Below are 27,576 nucleotides of genomic sequence, written 5' to 3'. Positions count from 1 at the left end.
ATGCAGACCTTGCAAAAGATGCCGTTTTCGCTGGAGGCTGCATGCCCAAATAAGGCCAAACCGTTGAATGCCATACCATTGGAAAAAAATTGGGGGAGGGACAAAAAGGCCATAGCACAGAACAAAATTGGCACAGCCATTTTCGGCACCGGCCACAGTCTTGGGCCAAAAGCGCTATGACCCACAAAAACAAAGTAAAAATATGTGAACTGCTGCCACCAGTTCGTCCTAGGCACACATGTACAAACACCAGAAAATCCTTAGAGGGTGGCTAGGGCCATAAAGCAAAAGGACCCAAGGTACTTGGCACACAGATACAAAGTTACCAAGAAATGGCCACATAGTTAAAGACTAAGGGAAACATAGTGTCCCAGTACTGACAGCTTGAAGGACTTGTCAGTTTCCCCATAAACAAATGAGCAAAAGCCCAGAGGAGTACAGCTGAAGCTGTGCTCCTGAAAACAGTCAGGTTAATTAAGCCAAACAAAACGAAAAATTTGGTGGGGGAACGGGAGGTCCATAAATGGAGGGAAATTGTCCTCACACTGCCTAGAAACACTTGTGTATAGGCGCATTATAAATGACTTTTTGTATCAGATCACTCACATTTCACTAGAAGAACTGTGAAGACTGGCACTGGTATTGCATTTAGAAGAACAGTATAAGTTGGATGGTTCGGGGGTAGGGGAGTGTGTGTTGCGCCTTATAATGTTAGCCTGCCTGTTATCCTCAAAGATATTGCTGGTAATCCTTCCATTGCATTCAAAAGATTCTAAGTTAGCCATTGTAACGCATAGAGATTATATGCAGATATCCAGATATCGCAGCTAGTAAATAGCTGTTGGTAGCATTTATAGAACTTAAAACATATTTAGTAGGACTATAAAGGAAGCGTGTCTATGGCTCTTAAAGGATCCTATTATCATAGATCTTATGGTAGCCTGCCTGTCACGCCTAGATGTAATTGGACAGCCAGTCTATTGCACTTAGATGACTTGACGGTAGCCTCCCCAAGTGCCTAGAAAAGTCTACAAGGGTAGTTGTTTTTTCCTCTACAGACAATCTGATGACAGAAATTTCAAAGATGAGCTCCATGTGAGCTCTAGTTTACTGCTGCAGGCACGGCTATTCCCACACACATTAGAATGCAGCTACGACCTACGTCAGAATTCGGTCTAGCTGGACACAAAACTAGACTGTTGCACTTGCTCTCACTCGTGACCTCCCTCATCACCCGCCCACATACCCGATTTCTTGGGTTGCTTCCAGGAGCCCACCAGCCCACCTAATTCCTTATCTTGACCAAAATGCACACACACATTCCAAACTTCGGAGAAGTTCCCATACTGTGGACTGCGTCCCTGAGGGCGTTGAGACTATAGTAATGGTAAAAGGCACTATATAAATGACAGTAATATACTTTGCATTGAAACAGCAGACACCTGGCTCATTTACAGTCATTGAAGGCTCTGCCATAATTTTTCCTTACTCCAAATACTAATTCTAAACCTGCCCCCAGCCCTACAGATATAGGGCCTATCAGCCACTTTTGCTCCTTTAAATAAAACTAGGGTAAAAAAATACTTCATCCATAATAGGCTCCAATGTGTTAGTTTCCTATCATTCTGCTTTCATCCTCGCATGGATATGTTTGGAGCAGTAGTGTACATAGTACCACTGGAAGAAACTCCACTGTTCTCCAGTATGGGGTCTGGCATGGATTGACATGCCCGTGAATGTATTCATTGTCAGGCCAGGAATCCTCAGTAAAAGAAAAATAGTTTAACTTTCACTTACGAACTGTGTTTCTCCTCTAAACCAATCGCTGTCCTCTGGGTCATATTGCTCCCAGCCAATGACAGTCCTCTCACCAAGCCCCTCCTCTGGCAGCCATCTTCAAATTTTTACTGCACGTTTCAGTGTTGGGAGCCTCTAGTTTGGCTCAGTGAGCTACTTCTTTGTTTTTTCGTTTTTCAACGGAAAGTTTAAAAAGCCTGCGTGCTCTTCTCTCCATCTGCCAACAGCATGGGATCCGTTTGATGGTTAATTTAAAGAGCCCCCCAAGGGCGAGGATCGTTGAAGTTTCCAGAAGGCCATTGGGCCTGATCCGTACCTCCTTTCTTCTCCTTCGTCATGGCCGGAAGTCCCTTTTCAAGCCCTGCACCAGAGGCGGATTACGGAACGTGTTTGTAGAGGACAAACCCCTCCAATGCCTCTACTGTCTTCACCCGGACCACAAGAAGGGAGAGTGCGAGATCTGCCTTGGCTTCTCCAAGAAAGCGATGAAGGAGCGACACAGTAGACTGGTGGCGTAGCTGAACGCCAAGGCCTCTGCCCTGAGCAGGGTCATGCCTCACCCAGGACCGGCCGGGTCGAGGAGAGGGCTTCTAAGTCCTTTTAGGGCGCCCCATCCATGGGGGCCCAAGACAAGTCCAAGCACTGCAAGTCCAGCTCCAACGGGGTCGCTGCGGAAGTGGTTACCGCGATGGGCAAAGCGTGATCAACATCACCATCCGCCTCCATCGCCAGCCAGCAATAGAGTTCCTCCTCTAAGAGGAAATTGCCCAACCTGGGTAAGCTGCAGGAAAAGTCTGACAAGCCAAAGTCTGAGGAAAAAGTGGTTGAACTCCTTGGAAGGCCCAGGCAACACAGGAGAAGTCATCGTTGACTATGGAGCTGGTGGTGGCTGCTCTCACGTAGGCGAATGGGGCTGAATGTTTTGAAGGTAACCCCTACTGCACCCAAGGTGTCCTTGCCACCAGGGCAGGAAGCCTCCATGGTGACTGTGGCAAAGCCGGCTGGCATGCCAGAGGTGAGGATTCCGTCTCCGAGCCTGGCTCTGACCCCTTCGTGTCCCCTCCCCCTTTTTTGGACCTAAGTCCCAGGCCATGGAAGCTTCATCCACGGACGACGAGGACCTAGAGTCCCTATACACGCTCCCCGAGGACGGTGGCTGCAATAACAGCGTGGGGCCTAGCACTCCGATCACACCAGTTCCGCCAAGGGATGTATCCCAGGACAATTTATCGACCCTGCACACTTTGGTGTCTGAAATCCAGAAAAGGATGGCACAAGCCCCCCCAGGTGGTGTTGGGGACTGCGAGGAAAAGGTTGTCGAATCCTTCCTCATCCTCCTCAGTCCCTCCGGACAGCGAAGGGAAGAAGTTGGACGCCATTGGAAGGAAGGTTATCTACACTGCAGTGCACTGGCGATCGTGGCCAGGTATGACCGGGAGCTGTGGTAAAAGCTGCGCCCGGTTCTGGAGTTCCTCCCCGATGACAAGAGGATGGTGGCTATAGCCATCTTCCAGGCGGGAGAGGTGGCTTCGGACCATGCCATCATGGTGGCACTAGACATCACTGACGCATGTTTCTGTCAGATGGTGAACATTGTCTGCCTCTGTCGTCAGAGCTGGCTGAAGAACCACAGATTTCCGCCAGGACGTCCAGGTAAGGGTACTGGACATGCTAATCGGGGATAACCTTTTTGGGATGGTTGTCGACGAATCCTTGCAGGCTATGATGGGCGGATACAGAGGCTGCCCTGGGCACGCTCCAACATGCTCTTCCATTCGCTCCTCAGGAGGAAAGTCAAGTAGATCGACGGAAGGTTTCTCCTCATACCGCCAGCCCTCCAGGTCCACGGCCCAGGAGGCCTACAGAGGGCGTTCCAAGGCCTACGGTGGAGGTGATCAGCGCTGCCGTTGCATTCCATGCAGGACGCCGGCACCAAAGCAGTTCTTTACCTGCCAGTACGTCAGGCCCCCACCCATACACTCTGGTGGGAGGCCGGCTGACGGGATTCGTCAGCGAGTGGAAGAAGATCTCCATCGACAGATGGTTGCTGGACGCTCTTGCCCACGGACATACCCTGTCGTTTCAGCACAGGTGGCCGTGGATCCCCCTGGTGGCCGGCAGGAGCAGCACATCCCTGAACTCTTAGAGGTGGTATGAGCCATGCTGCGAAAGGGGGTGATAGAGCTGGTTCCATGACGACTCTGGGGCTCCAGAGTCTACTCCAGATACTTTTTAGTCAAAAATAAAACCGGGTGCTTGTGGTCCAATCTGGACCTGCAGTCCCAAAGATTCAGGATGGTCATGCTGCAGCACGTGCTCGGCCAACTGACGTTGCTGGACCTGAAGGATGCCTACTTCAATGTCCCCTTTCACAAGAACCCCCGAAAGGTTCTCAGTTTCGTAGTGCAGGGATGGCACTACCAGTTCAAGGGCCTCTCCTTTAGCCTGAGCCCCCAGTTGTTGACAAAGTGCCTGGCACCGGTAGAGGACTATCTGTGTCTACGGGGGATACACATGTACCTGCACTTTCGGGCCAGTTTGCGAGAGTCAGTCGAACACACGGAGATGACCATCCAGCTATTGACAGATCTGGGATTCTCCATCAATTATCCGAAGTCCTGCCTGACCCCATCGCAGAACACAATGTTCCTAGGAGCCACACTCTGTACGGTCTCCTTCCTAGCATTGCCCTCGGAGGAGAGGGTAGCGGCCATTTTGGGGAAAGTGCCAGGACTACTCTGAAGACCGGAACGGTGCGGACCATCAAGTCGCTTCTCGACATGTCGTCTTGTAGGTTACGGATGCAACCTCTTCAAGAGTTCCTGGACGCTTGTTGGATTCAGGTGTTCAGAAGCTTTGCAGGCAAGATCGCGCTCAACAGCGAGGTCTTCGGGTGATGCAGTGGTGGGGCGTTCACTCCGTTGCCCGGGGCACAGGGTTCCAAAGCCTCCCGTACCAGGAGTCTGTCACCATGGATGCTTCATTGCTGAAACTCCAAATTAGCCTCGACTATAGAGAAGACCTGCAAAGGACGACTTCTCCCCTTAAATTGGTGGGAGCAATCAACCCCAAGACGAGCTCATCTGGAAATCCTCTCAGACCTGGTTTTACTTTCATTGCTGCTGCGGACCCGAGCTCCAGGACGATCCTCTGGACTCCCAGAAAGCAGGACTGACAAAGCCTGAACCACCTCAAGAGTGCTGGAACCCAGATGTGAGGAAAGTCCAAATTGGTATCCGAGAACCACATTTTTGCTAGAGATGCGAGGAGCTGAAACCGCAAAGTGCCGCTGATTTTTAAGTTTGCCCATTGCCGCTGCTGATTTGTAGTGCAGGTTCCCAGACATCCTCCCCATGACTGAGGCCCAAGAACAGGATCTGCAGACCTACACAGGAACAGAAGCCAGCTGGAACCAATTTCTTCTAACCAAAGGTACTGTAAAAATATGGGGCCTTACCTCTTGTTGTGTAGACTTGCTTGTTCTCAGTTGAGACTTGTCTTGGTTGCTTTTGCAGAGTTGCTTGCAGCTTTGCCCTTCACAAGCCTCCCAGCTTGTGCCCCTAAAGTGATTCTATTTGTTCTACAAAGACTTCTAAAACATTGTGCAAGACTTTCCTTACCGGTAAGAAGTGCGTCAGCTCCCTTAGACTTTTGCTCAGTTAACATTGGCTGGCCTGGCTCCTTGAAAGACTCTTTACCTCTGATTGTGTGCTTAACCTTTCCTTCAGGAAAGGGTTAATTTACTTTGCATTGTGGGGTTCAAAGGTACTTACCTGCTTCAGAATATTTGTTTAACCTTCGTTTTATTCTCAAACCATTGACTTTGACACCAACTCAGTATTGCTCTAAATGCACTAATGATATATTAATGTCCACAGTGTCCAGTTATTTAAGTCATCTCGGTGTAGGAACCATCTGTGTGCCATCCCAAATGGGTACTTGCTGATTATTTAGAGAAACTAAGAATGTATATTTTGAAGTGTATTTTTGTGTTGCTCCCTTCTGAAGAAGGCTTATTCAACTGGCTGTTAAATAAATGAATAATTGTTTAACCAAGAAACCTTGAGTGTAAGAGTTTATTTGAATGCTTGTCACTGTGAATTTCTGTGTAAAAACCCTACTGCTCACATTTACCCCTCTTGAGATAAGCCTGGCTGCTCGGCTACACTACCAACTTGTGTAGTACAGACTTGTTCCAAAGGTTGGCTTACCTATTGCCAGGAGGACAAGGTTGCTGTAGTCTCCCAAAGGGTACTGCACACAATCTTGCCTGACACCGTCTTTCAGTGCCCCTCAAGGGCAAGAATCGTCAAGAGTTTCATTGAAGATTCCAGAAGGCCATTGGACCTACACTGCACGCAGGACCATATCGGAGGAGAAGGAGGGAGGCTCGCTCTTCAAGCTCTGCTCCAGCTGCGGATTAATGAACGTGTTTGTGGAGGACACACGCCCCCAGTGCCTCGGTCTCCATCCGGATCACCGGGAAGCAGATTGTGAAATCTTCCTTGGTTTCTCCAAGCTCACCCTCGAGGATCTTTCCAGTAGGTTAGCAGTGTGGCTCAACGGTGCGGCAAGCAGGGTCATGCCTCACCCAGGACTGGCCGGTCCGAGGAGCAGGCTTCTTAGTCCATTGAGGGTGCTCCATTTGTGGGTGCCAAAGACAAGGCCAGCATAGTAATTCTGTTTCCGTTGGGGTCGCCGCGCAGGCGGGTTCCGCGACGGGCAGGCCCCACTAATCTTAACAGTTGCTACAGCTCCTCCTTGAAGAGGAAATCGGCTAACCTAGGGATGCTGCGGGAGATGCTCAAGAAGACCAAGGCGCAGGAAAGGTGTCCAACCTGCCCCTGAAGGCCCAAGTGGTGCAGGCAAAGTCATCCTCGATCGAGCTGATGGCGGCCACCCTCTCAGAAGGCGAAAGGAGCTCACCCGGTCCGGGGGACACAGACGGCTCCCTGAGAGACTAAACGGTTAAAATCCGGCGAGAAATAGTCTAGGGTGTCGTTGAGAGAAACAGGCCTACCGGTGCATAAATTGGAGGCATTAACTGTCAAAATGCCGTCCGGTGCTCAAACGCCATCAAAGTCAGTGTCAAAGGTCTCTTTGACACCCCTGTCAAAGGCGTACTCGACGCCGGGTATCGAAGGTAGCGTCAACACCTTACTCGAAGGCACTTACATGGAAGGCTCCTTCGGTGTCGAAGCCGGCGTCGACGATATTGATGCTTTTTTCGAGGCCAACGCAGATTTCCGCACCTATATCGACACCTTTGTCGAAGCCAAAGTTTATGCCTACAACATCCTCGGATAAAATGCATCCTCGGATAAAATGTTCTATCCTGTGCCTAGACAAGATTTTTTTCAAATCTATGAGCTTCTATATATGAAAAACAATCTTCTGAAAATGACATTTCCCCTGCTGGGTAACATTTGGGACAAGAGATGTTCCTGAAGAGTTAGTTGATCCTCACTCCAAAATGGCTGACCTATGTCTGCAGACTGCTAGTGGACTGGACACGTCTCCTGAACTGGATTTTGAAAAACCTGATCCTGCTGACCATGCAGACTCAGGATATAGGATACTTATGAATAAGGTAGTAGAATTTATGGGGTGGAATATAATGTCCTCTATATGCCAACAAGATGATATGAAGGACATTCTCAATGAAGGTCCTCAGAAGGATCCTGTCCTTCCCTTTCACATAGCACTTCAAAAGGTGGTTATGGCCACATGGGAAATCCCGGATTCAGGACCAGCTGTGAATAGAAATTTCACAATGAAATACAGACCCTCTTCCTCTGACCCAGAAAATGTAACATCACATCCTTCACCTGAGAGCTTAGTGATCCAGGCAGCCACATCCTCTAAACGTTCAGCATATCCTTCAATTCCCCCAGATAGGAATGATAAAAAAAAATTGATGCATGGTCGACAAAGATTTTCTCTTCTGGTAGCATGTCCTTAAAATCAACAAATGTGACTTGCACCCCTTGAAAGATTCACATACACCCTGTGGGATTGTATGACTGCAGCAGCTGAACACATTCCTGAAGGCGAGAAGGCTTCCTTGCAATTGTGAAAGATGGAAAGGAGGCTATGGGAGAATGCCTTCAATCAGGACTGGACTCTGCTGACAGCATCAGTAGGTCCATGGCATCTTGCACAGTGCTACGCAGATTTGCGTGGCTGAGAAAGTCTGGCTTCGCTTCAGATGTGCAGGCCAGGTTACTAAATATGCCATTTGACGGCTTGAGGTTGTTTAGGAGTGTTGTTGAGGTTGTTTTACTGCCACTCAGGCTTATCTTCCTGGAGGAGTCATCCTTTCCGATTCTACTCCTCATTTATGGGAGGGAAGGGGCAGGCCAGTGAAAAAGGACAGCAAAGAAAATGTCCTCGTGGTGGAAGTGGGAAGAGTGCTAGATCAGCCCCAGCAGCGGCAACTGTCCCCTTGGCCGCTGCTGCAGCTGCTGGAAAGCCACTCGGGAGGCCTTTCCCCAAAAAACCCCTGTGGGATGCAGGATCTCTCAACATCTGAACAAATGGCGGGGCATTACTTCAGATGCTTGGGCACTGGAGACAGTAGCCCAGGGTTACTGCCTTCCTTTTCAACGAAGGCCTCAGGACCATCCACTGGTAGCCAACTCTGTCAAAATTCCAGACCCGCTCCTTGTGCAGGAGATTTTAACCCTGCTAGGGATAGGTGGAGAGATAGGTGCAATAGAACATGTACCTGTAGCGGAGTGAAACAAGGGTTGGTACTCCCCTTACTTTCTCATCCCAAAAAAGGACGGAGGATTGAGACCCATCTTGGACTTTAACAAGTGCCTCAAGAAGGACAAGTTCAAGATGGTAACCCTTTCTCAGATCCTTCAGGCTCTCCAACTCCAAGACTGGTTGGTATCATTGGACCTTCAGGATGCTTACTTTAATGTGCCGATCTATCTCAAGCACAGAAAGTACCTGAGGTTCGCAGTTGGCGGTTCTCACTATCAGTTTCGAGTTCTGCCATTTGGGCTGACCTCCGCCCCGAGGGTTTTCACCAAGCTGAGTGGCAGCGAGTCTCAGGAGAGGGGGCTTCACGTCTACCCTTACCTGGACGACTGGTTAATCAGGGCGAGTTCACACGAACGAGCCCAGGAACATCTGACCATGACCTGCTACTTCTTACACAGACTGGCTTCTCCCTCAATTACAAGAAGTCAAAGATTATACCATTCCAAAGACTCCAATTCATCGGAGCAGTCCTGGATACTTCCTCGGGCAAAGCCTCGCCTCCCTAGGAGAGAGCTCCTCACATTCTGCAGATGTTAAATTTCAGAATGCCCAGCATCTGCCGGCCTTTGGTTTTCTAAGATTGCCTCATGGCATCCTGCATTTTTCTGGTGCCAGAGGCCAGATTGAGAATGAGATCCCTTCAATGGGCCCTGCGGACCCAATTGTCCCAATATTCGGGGAATATGTCAGATCTTTTGCAGGTTCCAAACAGAGTGGCTCAAGATCTGCTATGGTGGACTTGCAAGGACAATATTCTCAAGGGAGAACTTTTTTGGCAACCATTGCCGGAGATAACGGTAGTGACGGACGCCTCACTCACTGGGTGGGGAGCCCACAGAAATGATCTGTCAATCAGCGGTTGTTGGTCTCCATCGGACTCCAAGCTACACATCCCCCCTTTTGGAGCCGAGGGTGATCAGAATAGCCCTGAAGGCCTTTCTGCACTCTGTACGGGGAAAGAATGTCCTGATTCTGACGAACAACACAGTGGCCATGCAGCTCTGGTTCTGGGCAATACAAGAAGGAATCTCTCTGTCGGCAGTTCACCTAGCCAGGGAGAACACAGGGGCGGACGCTCTGAGCAGGCAGAGCAGTCTCCCACGAGTGGGAGATGGCTCAGGAAGTCCTTCAAGAGATCTTCACCCTTTGGTGAACCCCTCAAGTGGATCTGTCCGCGACCAGTGTGAACCGGAAGTGCGTTGATTACTGGTCAAGGGAATTTCCTCTAAGAGGAGTTCTAGGAGATGCGTTTTGTGGTGGACTGGGAATTTCCACTTCTATACGCGTTTCCACCAGTCCCCATGATTCCTCACGTAATCAGGAGGTTGAGAAAGTTCAGGAAAACCATGATCCTTATTGCCCCAGATTGGGCCAGGAGAATGTGGTACCTGGACTTTCTGCACATGTCCATCTGTCCTCCAATACGTCTTCCACAAAAAGAGGATCTCCTCTAGCAAGAGGAAGGTCGGGTTCTCCACCTAGAGGTCAAGACTCTCGGCATTCACGCATGGTTTCTGAGTGGCTGAGATATAAGGATTGGGACCTCACGGACAATGTAATGGAGATTTTGCTTTCGGCCAGAAGGCCAGCAACAAAGTCCTTGTACCAGTGTCGTTGGAACAAGTTCAGTAACTGGTGCAAGGACAAGAATGTTTATCCATTCCCATGTAATACTCCTATGGTGCTTTCTTTCCTTTTACACTTGGCCAATTTGGGCCTCCAAGTTATCTATTTTTAAGCACTCCTCAGAAGAAGTGTCCTACTTCAACATGCCTTTTGATTATTCAGTTCCTGAAGGGTCTCTCAAATGTGTTCCCTCCAACTCTATTTCAAGTACCTGTTTGGGATTTAAATTCTCTTTTTAAGTTCCTTACATGTATTCCATTTGAGCCCTGGCCCTCTTACCCGCTAAGACTCCTTTAAAAACAATCCTTCTAGTGGCAATTTCATCAGCCAGCAGGGTGAATGAGTTACAGGCTCTCTCGTAAGCCTCCTCATACAATTCTTCATGAGGACAGGTTACGCTTAAAGTAAAACCCTAATTTTTACCAAAGATAGCCTCTGACTTTCACCTGTCGCAGAAAATCACTTCACCTTCTTTCTATCCTCCTCCTAATGCGAGTAAGGAGGAAGAAAGATTACACAGACGGGACCCCAAAGGGCCTCTCAGTTTTTATATTTCCAGATTGGCAAAGTTTCGACAAAAAGTGAACTGTTTGTCGGATATAATGGATATAATTTAGGCTTGGCGGTAACGAAACAAACACTGTCCAGATGGATAATTGTAGCAATCACTGAATGCTACAAGTTAGCAGGAGAAAATCCTGCGGATGGGCTAAGAGCTCATTCAACTAAGGGCATGGCAACTTCAATGGCTCTTCAGAGGGTGGTCCCTGTGCAAAACATTTGTGTAGTGACCACCTGGTCGTCTATACACACGTTTGTAAAGCACTATTCTCTAGATTCGATATCACAAGGAGGTCTGTTTGCCAAAGCCGTCCTTCATACAATTCATGATTAATATTTTCTGGTACTCCCACCTCCAAATTCATACTGCTTCGGGAGCCTATCTAAGATGAGGAATAATACGTGGGAGGACACAATCCATTCCAAGAACAAGTTACTTACCAACTGTAACGTTCTTTCGATTGAATGGTCCTCCCACGTTTTCCTCTTCGACCCTCACAACCATCCTCCCCACAGTACAGTTTGTCAGTTGCACTCTAAATTACTTGAGAGCTGGAGGTCTAAGGATGCCTGTTCCGCTTTTTTCAATGTACCAGCTGAGTAGTTGAACTGAAGACAATGGGCGCAGCTTGAGCCCTTTATACTAAAGATGACGTTGATGGTCGATGGCAGCCCTCGAGGGTCATCGACGCTATGATCTCGAGCACAGCGCCCTCTGCTGTGACATTCTTTTCCGATGCAGCAAAACTGAAGACCCGAATATATCTAAGATGAGGAATACGTGGGAGGAACATCCAATCGAAAGAACGTTACAGTTGGTAAGTAACTTGTTCATTTAAGTTAACCAAAAGTGGTAGTTTTTTACTCCAATGACCTGGCAAGAAAGAAGAATGGACTTGGATTATATGACATAAGATGAGTTCTCGGATATTATATAGTTATGGGCAATATATCAGTGAGAATTTGTCTGATAAGGTCCATGGATAGCCAGTTTTTCAGAAAGTCATTCCTATAGCTGTCTATGTATCTAAATTACCGATGCACAGTGGCAGCCGCTGCCAAATTGTAGCTTAGGATCAGATATGATCCAGCAGTCTACCATTGTATTTGACTTTGTATGGAATCGTGCTGGTCTGGGTTGTACTGTTGTTTGATGGTGATTTGCTTGGAAGAGTAAACTGGGTGAACATCCCACACTTCTCTTGAAAAAGACAAATGTTAACAGTCCAGACAGCAATATTCACTCTGACAATTAACCTACACTCACCTAAGGTAGGATTTGGCCATCAAATTTGAAAAAGCCTCACCAACAACTCCCTCAAAGGAGCTGGGTTCATAGACGTGCATGATACGGTTTGGTGAAGCAGACTAAATGGACCAACAACTTCATTCAAGATGGTGTGGTATTTACGAAAGCTGCACGCTTCAGAACATTTGAGCTAGATGTAATCCTTAGCAGAGCTCACTTGCGTGTCAGTGCTGTTATTTTGAGATGAGCAGGAATTGTAAACACTTCTGCAGAGCCATTCTATTTTACCTGTAGTAGATAAGTGGTCATCCATTGTCATTATGTGCCTGGTGCCCTCAGGAAAAGTGCAGTTCCTGCAGCAGATGGACTGGGACCATTTCTTCTTTTCCCAGAATTGCCACCCTAACAATTCCGACTGTTGGTGTCCTCCCAAGAATGTGGACAACACATTTTTAAATAGTGTTATCGATTGGTTGTTGACCAAGTGTTTAAAGATAAAAACATAAACATGTGTTTTTACAGAATGAGCACATAAACCAGATCTGAAACTAATCTGTCGCAGTCTGTAGTGCATGCTTACAAAATATGGTTAGCTTCTGCAAGTGAATTGCTTTGAAGTTTGCAGATAAGTCGGTGGACAAGTGGTCATTTGTAGCAAGTTACTCTGAGTCTGTTTACAGTGTTTCCTGAAGCGGAGTAGCCTGTGTGCTGGGATTCCATTAAACATTACCTGAACAAATTTTGTGCGCGGAGCGCGCACGGACAAGTGGTCATTTGTGGTCTGTTTGGGCAGGAGGAAAGGAGTCGGCCATATTTGTTGGAGCTGGTAACAAGTACTACTTTGCTTTACGTTTCACGTACTCTTCACTGCATGGCCTTCGGCATACAAAACACAACGGTAAGTAAAAACAGTTGCCGGAGGGGTGGGAGACTGTTGGGATTTGGCCCCTTTGATCCCTCCCCTATCTCCTTTGCCTAACTTCTCTCTACGGGCCTCAGTAACTCTAACTATTGGATTGTGCTCCTTGTGGAAATACCTGCTGTTCTCTAATTATTTGCACAAATATATACCACTGAATTTAATTGCTCAAATAAAGGTACGGTTGGGTGGTCACTGCACTGAGACGTTGCCTGGGCTCGTATAAGGATTGGCAGAAAGAAAGCAAATAACAAAATGTCTTCCCGCTATAATTTATGAAGCTGACCCTTCCCTGAGGACTTGTAAATGCAACATTGGGACGGCTCTTATATTGACGAAGGAGTCAGCCCATGTGTGGGACACCGGGTGCTGTCAAATCCTAATGTAGGCAGTGGGGGATTGGCCCAAGTGATTGCACAAGTCCATCAAGATACTGCTACCCATACAGTTCTTACGGCTGAGGGTCCTGCACTTGAACTAGTTATTCAATTTTCTACACGTGCACATGACTTCACTTTGTCTGCAACTAACCTAAAAGGAACGATTGATATGTTTTTTCAGAGATGTCATAAGAGTACGAGTGCAGTGCAATGAAACACCCAACGGTCTCAGATCTACGACTCAATTAACATAGTTGAGATTAAGCAATCTCATCGGCTGGGGTCTGGCTTGGATGTTTCACATAACACTGAATGACTGTCCTACCCTGATGCAAAATCTGTTATACCAAAGACATCTTAATTCAACAGAGGAGTACAGGAGGGAATCTATGGCTCCGGTGGAATCTGACTTGAATCCTCCTATGAATACAAACACCGCTGTCCACCGGAGTCCTAATATGGTGCAGAGGGGAGGCGACTTTACCCGCCCTGTTTTGAATTTCGTTCTCAACTCCTTGGTTAAATTATTTGAACCAATGAAAGGAGATGTGCAAACCCACACTGGAATTCTTATGGAAATGTCGAAAGACATTGAGCAGTTTGAATTTTCGGTGGTGGGGCTGAGCAATGTTATTAACTGCGCAGTGGTCCCGACTTTAAAGAAGTTGGACGAAGGATTCTTAAAACAAGCAATGACTTGAATGTGATAAATGAGACCCTGAGTACGTTGCTCAAGGGAGACAAAGTGACCAAGCAGTTAATAGCACAGATTATACAGCGCCAGACATTAGACAAAACCAAGGATCAAGATTTGGGCTCCATAAAGGAAACAACCCTGTCTACAACAGTTGACATAGCGGACGATACTCCACTCTCCGAGTCAGTTATGGAGGAGTTTTGTCGCTTGGCACAGGTTGCTGAATCCATAATTGCTCAACCTATAATTGTTACGCTCACCTGACTCCCACGGAGGCGCTGGCCTGGTTCGCGCTGCTGTGACCTCTTCTAAGGTGATGCGCAGGGTTCGGAAGACATACTGGACCGGGCCCCCAAATCTGGCTTGTCTGGCTCGCGGAAGTATCCTTCTGTGGGCGAAAATAGGGGATTAACTGTCTGCGGGGTAATGCAATCGGCCTCCCACTTTCCCCTCTCATCCTCCTCGAAACCCTTCTGTGATTTCTCGTAGCGTCTCACCTTAGGGTCTGGAAGGACGAGCTCTCCGTCCTGCTTCTGATGCAGGGGCATGTTGGTATCCAGTTACTTCACTGGATTTTCGGATTGGTGAGAACCAAACTTGCTTGGCTTCCAGGTAAGTTTTTTGATAAGAGGTTCCCCTTGTGTCCATGCATTAATGTACTAATGCTAGTGTCTTTTTTTCCCCATAGGGGCCGGGGTACGGAATGCCGGGGGACAGGCACCGACCCGAGATGAGAGGTGAAATCCTTGTAGAAATCAGGTAAGTCTTTAATGAGAGTTTTTTGGTAATGTCTTTTCATTCGCTCATTAACGCTGATGTCTTTTTTTTTTTCTCCTTAGGGGCCGGGGTCCGGAAATGCCAGGATGCGGCGCGGACCCGAAATGAAGAGGGAGTGAATCAACAGGTAAGTCTTAACATGGAGATTTAGCTTTCCTTATTCCCTTCTCTCTCTCACCTTTTGTTCTGGTCTTCTTCTCCCTAGGCGCTGGGGCGTGACTGCGAATCCGGATGATCGCTGCTGAACATGGAGGCACCCTGTAAAGGTGAGTGGGATGCGGCGCTGCAGCGATCGACGCAATGAGCTTTTAAATTAAAGTCTTCCTTTTCAGGATTGTCGGCGAGATGTCTCCGGGATGCGGATTTAGCAGGTAAGGGCTTTTCCTTCTTCTGTTATCTTCTTCTCTTCCTTTGCAGGTGATCCAGGATGCTGGCAGGCGTGGCAGAAGTCAGGATGCAGGAGCAGACACGGTGAGCGTCAGCTGCTAGATGCAGAACAACGCGAAGCATGTGTGGCTGTTCGGGTGGGGTTCAAATAGCCTTGGAAGAAGTTCCAGGTATGTATCCTTCCTACAATCAGTTATGTATCCTTCCCCGACCACGCCCGGATGGTAAATTAGTCCCACAGGTAAAGTAGTTCCTTTCAGGCCTCAAGGAGGCCGGGATCCTGCAGCATGGTCTGCATCAGGTAAGTGCACCCAAGCACTCCCATAATGAGCCTGGCGCCTATGGCGCCAGGACTGATGTCTTTTATGAGCCTGGCGCCATAGGCGCCATAGGCGCCAGGACACTGTCCAAAGGGCCCCTATATGGGGTTGCTGGGTCCTTCCTTGGGGACTGGATGTCCGCTTTCGGGGACGCAGGGCTTGAACCGGCTCCCCGGGAGCGGGCATCATGACAATAATATCCCTAGAGGAGATGAGTGAAACACCTACACAGGGAACTACAGATAATTCAATACCTTGGAGAGAAAGTTCACAGCAGTCTTTTAAGAGATGGAGAAGAGCAAGACTTAGATTCCGGTAAGGTAGACCCTTGTTTCCTAAGTTAATGGAACCGCAGGCGAAGAAGTCTAAAATTATGAAGTGAAAGAAAGTAACATCAACCCCTTTGTTAAGGGGCTTGGAGGTCAGCTAAAACTATCTGAGGGAACTGTTGGTGCTCAGAGTAGCAACAAGCTGTACTTCCTAACCTCATTGCTACAGTAGCAGGTGTGCCCAAGAAAAATGGAAAGAAAAAATTGCTTTGACACCAGATGAAGATTTTGTGCAGAAAGTTACCATAGGTATTCAGATTTACGTTGGATGGGGCAAGGAACCAAATGATGAACTTTTGCACTTACAAAAAGTTTCGAGATCAGCAACGACAGGGAAATTGCTTAAATGGGCTCCGATTGTTCTACCTCGGCATAATACGGTTCCAAAAGCAACTTCGACTCAAAATATGGGCTTAAAAATAGCTCCTATATTCAACATGTCCAAGAAAGTCGCCCCTGACATTCGGCACACCTGCTGTTCAATCTGAATCTCAGAATGATAAAAATGAGAAATCAACACTGCAAGTTGGATCTGAACACTGTGAGCAACCTGTCGTAAACCAGGAAGAAAGTCTCCTGGCCATCTCAACAACGATGGGAAGTCAGGGAAATCAGACTTTGTTGGGGGACCGGAGTACGATTAACAGGAGGTGTCGCAAAGAGTCTTTTGCACCCTACGCAGTCCCCAGACTTTGGTTTTCATGTGATGCTAGTCGACAAATCAAAACCCACTGAACAAAGGGGCTTTACTTTCAGTGTTTAAAAGGACTTCTGACCATTACCTGTTTTCCACTAAGGACATTGAGTATGTTCTATTTCCAGAATCTAGTTTGATGAGCTTGTTAGAAGTAGAATTTGCGTCCCAGATGGGCGCTAAAGCAGTAAAGCTGCGTCTTCTAGGTCTAGAAGTACTGGAAACTAGACCAGCCAATGAAGTAGGTTTTGTGAGCACGGGATGTGGTTCCTCTCAAACATGGGCCTGAGCAAAACAAATGGCATAAGAGTCCAGATGCAGCATGTAAGGGGGCAGCTGACTCGTTGCCACGGTCATTGTTAGCTGAGATAATCATGCAAGTGTATCAGAAATTGGGTGTAGGTCAATGCTCTCTTTAGTTACGAGACTATAAAAATTATCAGTTGGAATACGCGGTTCCAGTTCATTTAGGAATAACGAGATGAGAACGCTGCTATTCGGGGAAGGTGACCTGATATTACTGAAAGAGACCTGGTTAGTGATCATACCTGAAATAGAGGGTTTTAATATAACAATCCAACCAGCATTGTCGAAAGCTAAGGGTAGACCAATGGGAGGCCTCTTAATAGCTTGTAGATGGATTTTATTTAATGAGCTAAAACTCTTCATTGTAAACAAGAAGGTATTCTTGTTGTGAAGGCGGTAACATCCCTGGGTAGCAGTCCTCTAATGGTAATGGCTGTAAATCTGTACTGGAACCCTGCTCGCAAAAACTGTTGGATTTTCTAAACTCTGTCTCACTTATTCTCACTGAAATTAAGCTAGTCTATCCGGACGCACTTGTGGTGGTGGGGGGGGGGACTTGAACTCCTTATGTGTCCGAATTAACAATTCAAACTCTAATGCACTTAAGAAAGAAATAACAGCGAATGGAAGAAGGTGGTTGAGTTTTTTTGGGTAATGGGATTACAAGATCTTAAATGGGTCAATAGAGGGGGATCTTCCACCTGCTACCACATCGTGTCGGTGATCCACAGTCAACATTAGATTATATCTTCTTATCTGGGAATCTATTTGGAAAGTGTGCTCATTCCTTGGTAAAAGATGATGGCACGAGTGACCATAAGTGCCTTGAAGCCCTTTCAACTTGGAACTTTTAATAGGACTGTGGCTTTATGGCAAAACTTGGCCATGGTGAATCCTCATAAAAATAGGCTAGTCAAATATCGTAGAGACTGTGATCACCTTAATGATGGTTTGGTCCAACTTTGGGATACAATGTCCTTGAATGATCTGGAAAATAATTCTACACCTCCTACCTTACATAACATTATATGGTCCATTGATTATCCGCAGAGTTTGCCACAAGGTAAACAACGCACACACAAACACGTGTTTGACGAGGCAACCTGGTCCAAACAAAAGAAACCCGTAGTGCATTAAGGAAGGAGGAATCCAAAACATTTTATTCTGGCTGCTGAAACAAAAATGATTCTAAATAATTTCCGATGTTGGTCCAGAAATCATAAAGCGTCCCGTCTGCAAAATGATGGAGAAACTATGCTACGTTCCTTGGGTTCTAATTCTACCCGTAATTTCTGGTCACTAATTAATATCAATAATGGTCAAAGGATCGTCCAAACAAACATAGTGACTGAATGCGAGTGGATTAGATATTTTGAAAAAAAATATCACAAACCTTTTATAGCGGAAGGGAAGTGGGCACTACGATTCACTAAAGAAGATATTTTAGATCTGATCAGAAAATCCTCATCATCGAGATCTGCTGGACCTAATGGTCTTACTTATGAAGTGTTCAAGAGTAACCCCGATTTATGGGTGCACATTCTTCATACATTTTTTGGAGGAATTGTTGAAAGTAAAACCATCTCCCCGTCATGGAAGTCGGTCATTATAGTATCGATCTTCAAAAAGGGGGACAGGAAAAACACATCCAGCTATAGACCCATAGCGCTATTAGATGCTAAGAACAAGCTATTTATGGGGCTTGTGCTGAGAGAACTTGAAGCCTGGACGAAGGATGATAATATACTTCCTAAACAACAGACAGGCTTCAGACGGGGCCATTCAACATCATTAAATGGTATTCTACTTGCATCCTTAACAAATAATAAGGACAAAACCAATGTAGGCAAGCTATATGCGGCTTTCATAGATCTCTCAAGCGCTTTCGATCTTGTTAATAGTGACTTGTGAACTTTCTTGCCAATCTCCATGATATAAATATGGTAAGAGTTAGACTCACCCTGCACGGCCATCTGTCAGAACATATCACGGTTAAGACAGGGCTGTATGGTGTCCCCCTTTCTCTTTACTTTCTATCTTGCAGAATTTGGACAGGAAATAGACTTCTCAGCTCTGGCAAGTGTTAAGCTAGGTTTGTTACCTATAAAGTGGCTCATGTATGTGGATGGCATTGTCTTGTTATACAGAACACCTGTCGGTCTGCAAAGACTCCTTAGGGCATTAGACCACTACATGAAAGCCAACAACCTCGTTGTTAACCCAGAGAAATCCACGGTTCTAATTTTTGGAGACAGGGAACTTGAGGAGTTAGATTTCCGTGGTCAATAGGTGGCCAATTTATCCCTGTGGTAAATTAAATAACTTACCTGGGACACTCTACATGCTGTCCCAACCATTGGGTTGAGGTTAGCCGAAACACTGGCTAAGAGCACATAATTAACAGCACAGATGAACAAAATTCTGGGCCTATTCTGTTAATTCTCAATTTTGCCGCTAATGACATTCTATGTGGCAAAGGTTATAACCTATTTTAGTTTTACGGCATAAAGGCTAAACCTTTACTATGGTCAATTGACTGGCTGAAAATTGAAGCTGTGATCTGGAAACAGGTGCTGGGTTTGCCTAGGTACGAGCTGGGCCTAAGATCTTTAAAGATGCAAATGGATTGGAAACTACTTTCACTTTACAGGTCAATCACTGACCCAATAGACCACACACTTAATGAAGATCTTTTGATCCATCAGAATCTTGAATCGTCCCATATCCTGAGTGATCTTAGGATACAAGTGAAGGAGATCTTACTTTTCTATGAGCTTGAGAACATACATTGCTCACTAATCCCATGAAGGTTAAAAAAGCTCTTTCGTTAAGGGATTGGATCACGATAGGTGATAATGGGAGGGCCTCTTCCATTGCTACTTCATTCTCCAAATATGGCAAAAAACTGGGATATCTGGCTAGATATCTTACGAGGTTCCCAGATGTCAAAACTAGGCAGAACTTTCTTAGACTACGCCTTAATTTGATTAGAGCGGTTTTGGTTCTGATCAAATGGGACGTAGCAGTCGAAACATAATTCTTGTCCTGACTGTATTGTTAAGCGGCTTCACTTCAACATTACAGCTAAGTCAATGCCTAGTCTGGGATGCTGAGGGAAACCCTTATTGATATATTTCTAGGTCCAGTTCATGTACTCTGGATGACAACCCTTATATAACACTCCTCTCTTAGAATCCTCCCGACCCCACTGAGCCAAGAAGTAGGTCTGTTTTGCAAATTTAAAAGGTTTATTTGAGAAATATAACAATATATTTCTATCACACTTTTATAATTAATATTGGATATCACACTTAAAATATGACAGTGATCAACAATGGATAATGTTCTACTGGTAAACTTATTTGGTTACTTAGAAGTAGTATAGAGGATGTGGTAGCTGAAATGCTTTATGGTTTCAAGGAAATGCAAGGTGGAATAAATGCAGTACAGGAAATAAACTGATATGGTTTCACTAGAGATAATATGTTCACTTTTCCCATGGTGGCAATTCACCCCCCCCATATGCAATGCAAGGAAATGGAAGTAACGCACACAGTCTTCAGGAATACAATCAAATTCAGTCCCCCCTCCTCCCTCAGCAAGCTTAGACAACAGGTATGCTTTTTAAAACACGGGCAAGAGTGCTTTGTAATGTAGTGGCAAGGAAGTGAAAAATGCTAAAATTGCTTTTAATTCCCTATAGGAGGTTCAGGGTGAGTGGTAGACACTTTAAATCAGTTCAGGGCAGCCCTAACAATGGTTCAGGGATGGTTATTAGGTTGCAAACAAATTTTAGCAGTTCAGGCAAAAGCGGCTATCTTTTTACAGATGACGAAATCAGGCCAAATCGCGGTAAATTTTGGGAGTGCGTAAATCGCGATTGCGGTAAAAGTATAAGGAGTATGAAGTCGGTTCTAGGCTTGTTCCTAGGACAAACGGTTCCAGAGATACGGACAATTTTGTGAAGGTAGTTTTTCGGATTTAAAGTAAACTCAAAATGACAGGTGACAGCTTGCAGCTGCAGAATTGACAGGTGACAGTTGTGCTACTTTAAAAATGACAGATGACACGATTTCTAGGAGGCTGTTCTAATTAGTTTAAAATAGTTTGGATTAGATTATTTTAACTAAGAGATTGGGTTCTGCACAGTTCTGGCGGATACTCACTCCTAATTTTGAAATGAATGGGCCTCGTCACAGATCTGGTCAACACGTCCAGCGGCGGTTCTCTCTGCTCGGCGGGTCATCAGGCACCGGTGCTGCTCACAGCGATCCGGATCTCTGGTTCTGCTCACAGCGGTCTGGGTCTGGTCTGCGGTTCCGGCAAAAGTTCTTGGCAAAGAATTCAAACAGCTCGCCCGGCTGTTGAATAGTTTGGTTAGGTTTGCTGGATTCTGAACGCCTGCTGAGAATACGTTTGCTTGCAGTGGGCCTTCTAGGTTCAAAGTTCTGTAGTCTATGGGTCCCTGGTTCTGGTCTCTGTCTGGATGGGATGTCGGCTGTCAAAATGCTCCGCAGAAATGGAAAATGAATCTCTCTACCTGTCCCAGCAGTCTCTTTTTGTGTGTTTTGGAAGTGGGTGTGTGTGTGGCATAACTGAGCCTGCCCCTCTCTACTTGTCATTGGCCCAATTCTCCCCTCTCCCATGATTGGGGGAATTGGGTTGTGAGTCAGAGTAATGAGGTCTGTTTATGGGTCAGACGATCCTCCCCTGGTCAATTTGCCCACAAATCTATATTTGATTCAAATACATATTTCCCAGATACACAAGTGGTTGACATTACATGTACACATTATATATTCCTTATGGTCCATGCTTGTCCGCCTCTGATCTTCCTGGGGGCTTGCATTAAAAAATGACAACATTTTGAGCTTTTTGGTCGGTTTACCAATATCGGACATTTACCAAAAATTACACAAATGTGCGCAAGGAATATGGATATTAATTGATGAAGTGTCAGATTTTTAACATGTAGACATTTGGAGTAAGACACTATTTTCCGCTAGCAACCCCCCAGAATACACCACAGGGTCCTAACGCCTCTTAAAACGTGCACAGAGAAATCCCGAGAATAATATTATTTATATAATTTTGACCAGTCCGCACTATGAGTTATCTATCTTTTTAAAATTATGCCCTGGTCAAAAAGGGGTGTGGCTTCCCACATCACATGGTGGAATAACTGGTTTATCCACTTCCCCCAAGCTCAGCTTGCTAGAGGAGGCACTGCCCCTCCCAGTTTCCCCCAAGAGGAAGCCACTTTACGACCCCCCCAATATAACATTTGCCTGAGCCCAGGACAGGGCTTTGTTCAACCTCCTGCAGGTGCCCCTCCCCTAATCTAATCAGAGAGGTATCATCTTTTGGTGGGGAAGCAGGATGCAGCTAGGCCTGGGAAGACTGGCTGAGCAGGTTTCTCCTGTCGGGGGTAGTTGTCAGGCAGAATTCAGCTAAATGTCACTTTAGTTCCCAGTGTAAATCAAACTTACAATTTTTACATATACATTAAATAATTACTTCCTTCAAGTCATTTCAGAATATAGTTTTACATTGTATCCACCTCTTAGCAAGTCTTTCCTTGGCCTGGTTTGGGTTCCTCTGTTCAGTTTTACACAAAAGTCTGGTGGTTTTAAAATGCTGGCTTTCTGATAGTGGTGAGTACCGGTGTTGCATCCATTTTTGGGATCTGTCTTGAATTACTGCATTTCAATAGAGTGGTCTTTTGCTTGATAGTATAGGACCCTTGCTTAACATTGTTTTGATGGCATCCTTACAGTAGAGTGGTGATGTGGAACCCCCCCACAAGAAGGTTGTATCTTTGGAGTGGTCTTGTGCCAACTGCGCAGTTCTCCTGGATTCTGGCGTGAATGTGGGCGGCGGTAGCTCATCCCCACATCTACCCAGTCTATTGATTCAGCATGGGTCAAACCCCTTCACAGTATCCACCCTCGTGATCAGACCATTGAACACATACTTAGATTCTGTAGGAGGAGTTGGGATAGTAGGGTACAATATTTGACCTCTTTTGTTAAGTCCATTGACAGGCTTTCGTCAAACTCGTTCTGGGAAAGGATGATCTCAGGACATGAGACGACGCTAACAATGAATGTGGTACGTGTTTTACAGCAAACCGGTTTATTCCACATGAATTCTGGTAACCTTTCTGTTGTGAGGACTGTGAATTCCATTCTTACTCCCTTTTTAGTGTGTTTATTTTACTACAATGTTCCGATTTCGTTTTTTTTTTCCGTTTTTTTTTAGGTTTACTTTCTTGTTTATTGAAGGAATTGTGGAAAAGATTTCTCTTTCTCCTTTTTTTATATACTTTTGTAATGTGGATAAAATGTGTAAAATCCTAATTGGTTATATCACAATAATAAAAAAAAATGGCTTTTAAGACCATGCTGTGCTTAGAAGAAAGTCCTAACAAAATGGCTGTATCTTAATTGCATGGTCCAGATTGCTGAGATCTAGTGCAAAGATGATTTTCTCAATGAGCATAACTTGCCTGCAGTATGGAGTAAAGGCGACGACGTAAGAGTACGAAAAGGTTATGCACCATACTGAACACTGTATTTTTGGTCCGAAGTATTCTTTTCTCGCCTATCCTCCACTCGCCCTCCCTGATACAAGCAAAGGGAGTGACTGACGCAATGTCGCAGAGACTAACGGGGCGTGACTATCGCGCGCTTGCACAAAGTTCTAAAGCAAGCTGCTGTGCAAGAGATTCTAGTCCCGTACTGTGGAGGAAAAGTGGACTTTGAATACAGTTATTACTGCTGCAAGTAACCTTTTCGGACTCTGTCGCAAACTCTTACGTCGCTATGTGTTGGCCATCTTTCATTTACCTGATCCCTCCTTTGACATTGCGTTTGCCCAGCCATCAAAGGAATCCTAATTTGTTTGTTTTGTTAAAACACTTTGGTCCTGTGTTATAATAGTGTTAATCTGCCTTTTGAGGTATAGCTCTGCTCTAGCCTTCCTCGACTCTGGGATGCTGTTTAAGCCCGCTTCCTTAAAGCTTTGATGAAGGCTATATTGAAAAAGCTGGATAGGGCTTATCCAGCAAGTTATCGCCCATCTCCTTTTTAGATCTTTCTTAATAAAATGTTTGCTAAGGTTTTGTTGGATAACATTTCAAGTGGGTGCTTTAAATCTTTATAGGTTTGCAACCATATTGGTAGATCTCAAACAGATGAGATTTTATTTTACGGTTTTAGCCACGGCAGCAGTTTATGGGACACGTTGCTCAGCATGGATATGTCTGGGCCTTTTTAAATATTTTATTTGCCATGAACAAGGACTATTTTGCTGTTATAAGTTATTCCGCCAAAGGCTTTATTACAAAATCCCGATTCCTCTAGTTCTCTGAGGCTGACTTGTAGACCCTGCGTTATTTAACTTATATAAAGGTTTTTTACATTCGTGATGAGATAGCTAAATCCCAGCATTGGCCTGTGGTGATGAAAGTGTACTGCTAGCTTATGCTCCCAAATCTTAGTAGAAATTGCTTGATTTATATAATGCATATGTCTGAGGGAGGTTTAAAAATTGATGATAAAAAGTTAGTTTATTTATTTTCCTAATGTAGTGCAAAAACGTTACACCACTTTAGAACGGTTAATGAGCGGGTAATGCAGGTAAACTACTATGATTGCTTAGATGAGCTTTTTTTCCTCCATCCTTACATTATTATACCATGTCCGAAAGCATGCTTTCCATATTAGGCAAACTGTTGGTGGGGGTTGTTTAGGGTTGCTCGTTACTTTAGATTTGTAAACCATCATCTTGTGGTTCATCGGTCGGCCTTTAAATCCCATACCCTGGCACTTTTACAGTGCTGGTTTTTGGGGCATTGCTAAGAGTGCAGAACTGCACCATATCCAAAACTATTTTTGCAAGAGACTCCTAGCCCTCCCTCTGGCTGCACCTAATGTTGCTTGCCACATAGATTAATGGTTGCAATTTATTGAAGAGCAATTCAATGACAAAACTACATGAGCTTTTTTTATGCAGTGCCGGCTAATCAGTTTCTGGAAGCCGTTGCTCGTTTTGAAACAACCGTAGCCCAATCTCTAATTGGGGATAGTTGGACCAGTGAAGGGACTGATTCTATATACCCTAGACAAGCTGTTTTAACTTTGATTTTTCAAGACGACTATGAAACTGGATTACTGTAAAACGTATCTGGCAGCCTGGGGTGCTTATAGAAATGCACACTCAACCAACATTTCCCTGTCAAAACCAAACATCTAGCAATGGATTTGAAATGGTTCTGGTTTACAAACTATTAAAAGTTATGGCTTCTATGGATATGAAGACAATAAGTACATAACCTGGACGATGACCATAAAATTAACCACAAAAGGTTAGTGATTTACAAGCTCTGTTCAATGGCTCCCTTGCTGATTTCTTTTTTGTTTAACAAAATAAATGCTTTTAAGGAGACAGACCTATCATGTGTGTTTTGTACTTGCCACCTTGAATATTACTTTACTATGATGAGAAAAGGTCAAAAGCGTTGACGTGTGGCAAATTGTGGGGAATAGTGATCTGGAGACATTGAAAAGTGGGTAGTGGTGAGGAAAACTGGGCAGTAGCCAATGTGTGCAGTTAATCAAATAACCAGAGGCAAACTAACTGAAGGGGAGATGTCTTGACGAAGTTGGTGTCTCCCAAAGCTGGTTGGATCTACAATGCCCAACGTGTGAATGACCATACCACATCCTTTCAGAGACAATACATTGTCGAAAAAAAAAAAATTGGGAGATTGGGGATTTCCCAATTGACGGTGCTATTTGGAGATTAACACGTTCACTCCGGAGGCTCCATTTTAATCGACTTTGTATATAATTTAGCAGACTTTGCTTTTTTTTTACCAACCCCAGTAACTGCCACGTTGTGACTCCAGGGGAAATCATGTTTTCGATTTACAGCCACAAAATTGATAAGTAAGGAGAATTTTGAACAAAACCTTTGCAATAAGTGAATCTCTCTCAATCCCTGCATTTAGCAGATGGGACAGTTTTTAATCTGTCTCAATAGATTCTTTCTTGACTTCTGATTTATGTTTTCTCTAAATGTTTAGGTGTGTTTGGAGGACGTGGACGAGGAGCCCCAGGCAGTGGTAGAGGACAGCAAGAAAGAAAACCAGGGCGACAGTCTGGAAAACAGTGAAAATGTGTGGACACTGTTCGTTTTGTAAATGTGGACATTGATGTGCAGCCTTGAGTTGTGCTTTCACTGACGCTTGCCGATAATTGGAAGTATTACGTTTCTGCACTTAAGCTGATTCTTTGTTTTACAGTAAATCCACAGCCTTTCTGGATCGGCAATACCATTATATTTTATAGACCACTTTATCAGTTAATTGGAGAATTGTCTGTTCTTTTCCATTTAAAAAGTGGAGACATACCAGCTGAACTTTAACACCTTCGTATATTTTTAATTAAGATCATGTCACAATATTTTAAGTACTTGTAAACTATACGTTTATGTTTGTAACATTTATGGAAAATGTCCCTCCATTACTTTTTCTTCTTGTTTTGGGGGGGCGGGAGTGGGGGAGAATTCTCACATCGGTTGAAAATGCTAGTTTTAAGTTAAAGTTTAGATTTAAGCTTCAGAAACTTTTTCAAAACAGTGTTTTGTCATGCTTAATGCTTGTTTTACCGACCTTTTTTTTTGCCTGTTGGTCTTTTTGAAAAATGATGATTCTTCTATTTTTACTTGGGTTAAGTTGACAAAAACATGTTTGTTTCATGAAAGAAACTAAATGAAAATTGTTTGAAGTGTTGAGTTTAGTTTGTTACCTTACATAATTTATGACATACAGCTGCAGAGCAAAACATGGGTCCCTGTACATTTGGGAGCATTTTCAAGTAAGTTTAATCGCTGCACCTTCTTATGATGGGGGCTAGCTTGCCTGAATTGTACAGCTTTTTGATGGGTTAACAGGAAAATGATCTTCACATTAAAACCAATGATTTAGTCGTTAATACAATTGTCAAGCTTTGTCCCAATGGGTGTTGACTGAAAAAAATAACCTGTTTTTATATTGTAATCCATTAAGGTTTTGTGAGGTAAGATTAAGTGCTCACTTTTTTTGTTGAATATTGTTCTGCCGTTTGACCGCATCCACTTCCTTAAGTACAAAACTTTTTTTTGTTTAATTTGGGATTTTGTGTAGCGTGTTAGAGTGATGTGCCTGGAAAAATGAAACCCTTCTGCATCTTTAATGAAAATCTTTTTAAGGGTGGCCTTTGGCAGAGATTAAAATTCCTGGTTGGAATTAGTAGCATAATATTGGAAAAATTGTAAACATGCCGGTTTAAGAATGAGGAATTTATTAATGTTTTGATGATGTCCTATGATACAATGTAATCAAAGCATGTATCTTTTATATTGCAAAATCAGAGAGTGAAAGGGTGTGGCCAGCAGGTAGGTTGGAATTTAAGAGCTAAAACGCCCAGCAGTGGAATCTGATACACTACTCATGAAGACAACTGATTTGAATTACCACAGTAATGCTTTAGACTTGGCCATGCATGTTCAATCTGTGACCTGTCCCCTTTCTGCCATAATAATGGGGTGTCATCCCGGAAAGGAGAATGGATTGCAGCATGTTTAACAGCAGGGTGGGCACATAAATAGGCTTGCCCTTGGGACAGGCCTCCTGTGCACTACCCCACCTCAATGCCCTTTTGTTTGCAGGGATGGGGACTGGAGCGTCACCTGGTCAACTTGAAACCAGTTTTCGTTGG

General features: G+C 45.0%; 1 protein-coding gene across 1 annotated transcript in view; it reads left to right on the top strand.

Annotated features, from left to right (window-relative positions):
* The window catches only part of LSM4 (LSM4 homolog, U6 small nuclear RNA and mRNA degradation associated), a 176,991-nt gene extending 150,175 nt beyond the window's left edge, over positions 1–26,816 (top strand). The window contains exon 5 of the mRNA XM_069649267.1: positions 25,902–26,816. Within this exon, the coding sequence (XP_069505368.1) occupies positions 25,902–25,990 (89 nt within the window). The 3' untranslated portion in view covers positions 25,991–26,816. The remainder of the gene's footprint in view (positions 1–25,901) is intronic.
* Positions 26,817–27,576: the final 760 nt, after the last annotated feature.

The sequence above is a fragment of the Ambystoma mexicanum genome, chromosome 1p, assembly GCF_040938575.1.
Source record: "Ambystoma mexicanum isolate Mex_15411 chromosome 1p, UKY_AmexF1_1, whole genome shotgun sequence".
NCBI lineage: Eukaryota > Metazoa > Chordata > Amphibia > Caudata > Ambystomatidae > Ambystoma > Ambystoma mexicanum.
This window is presented reverse-complemented; position numbering and strand designations above follow the sequence as displayed.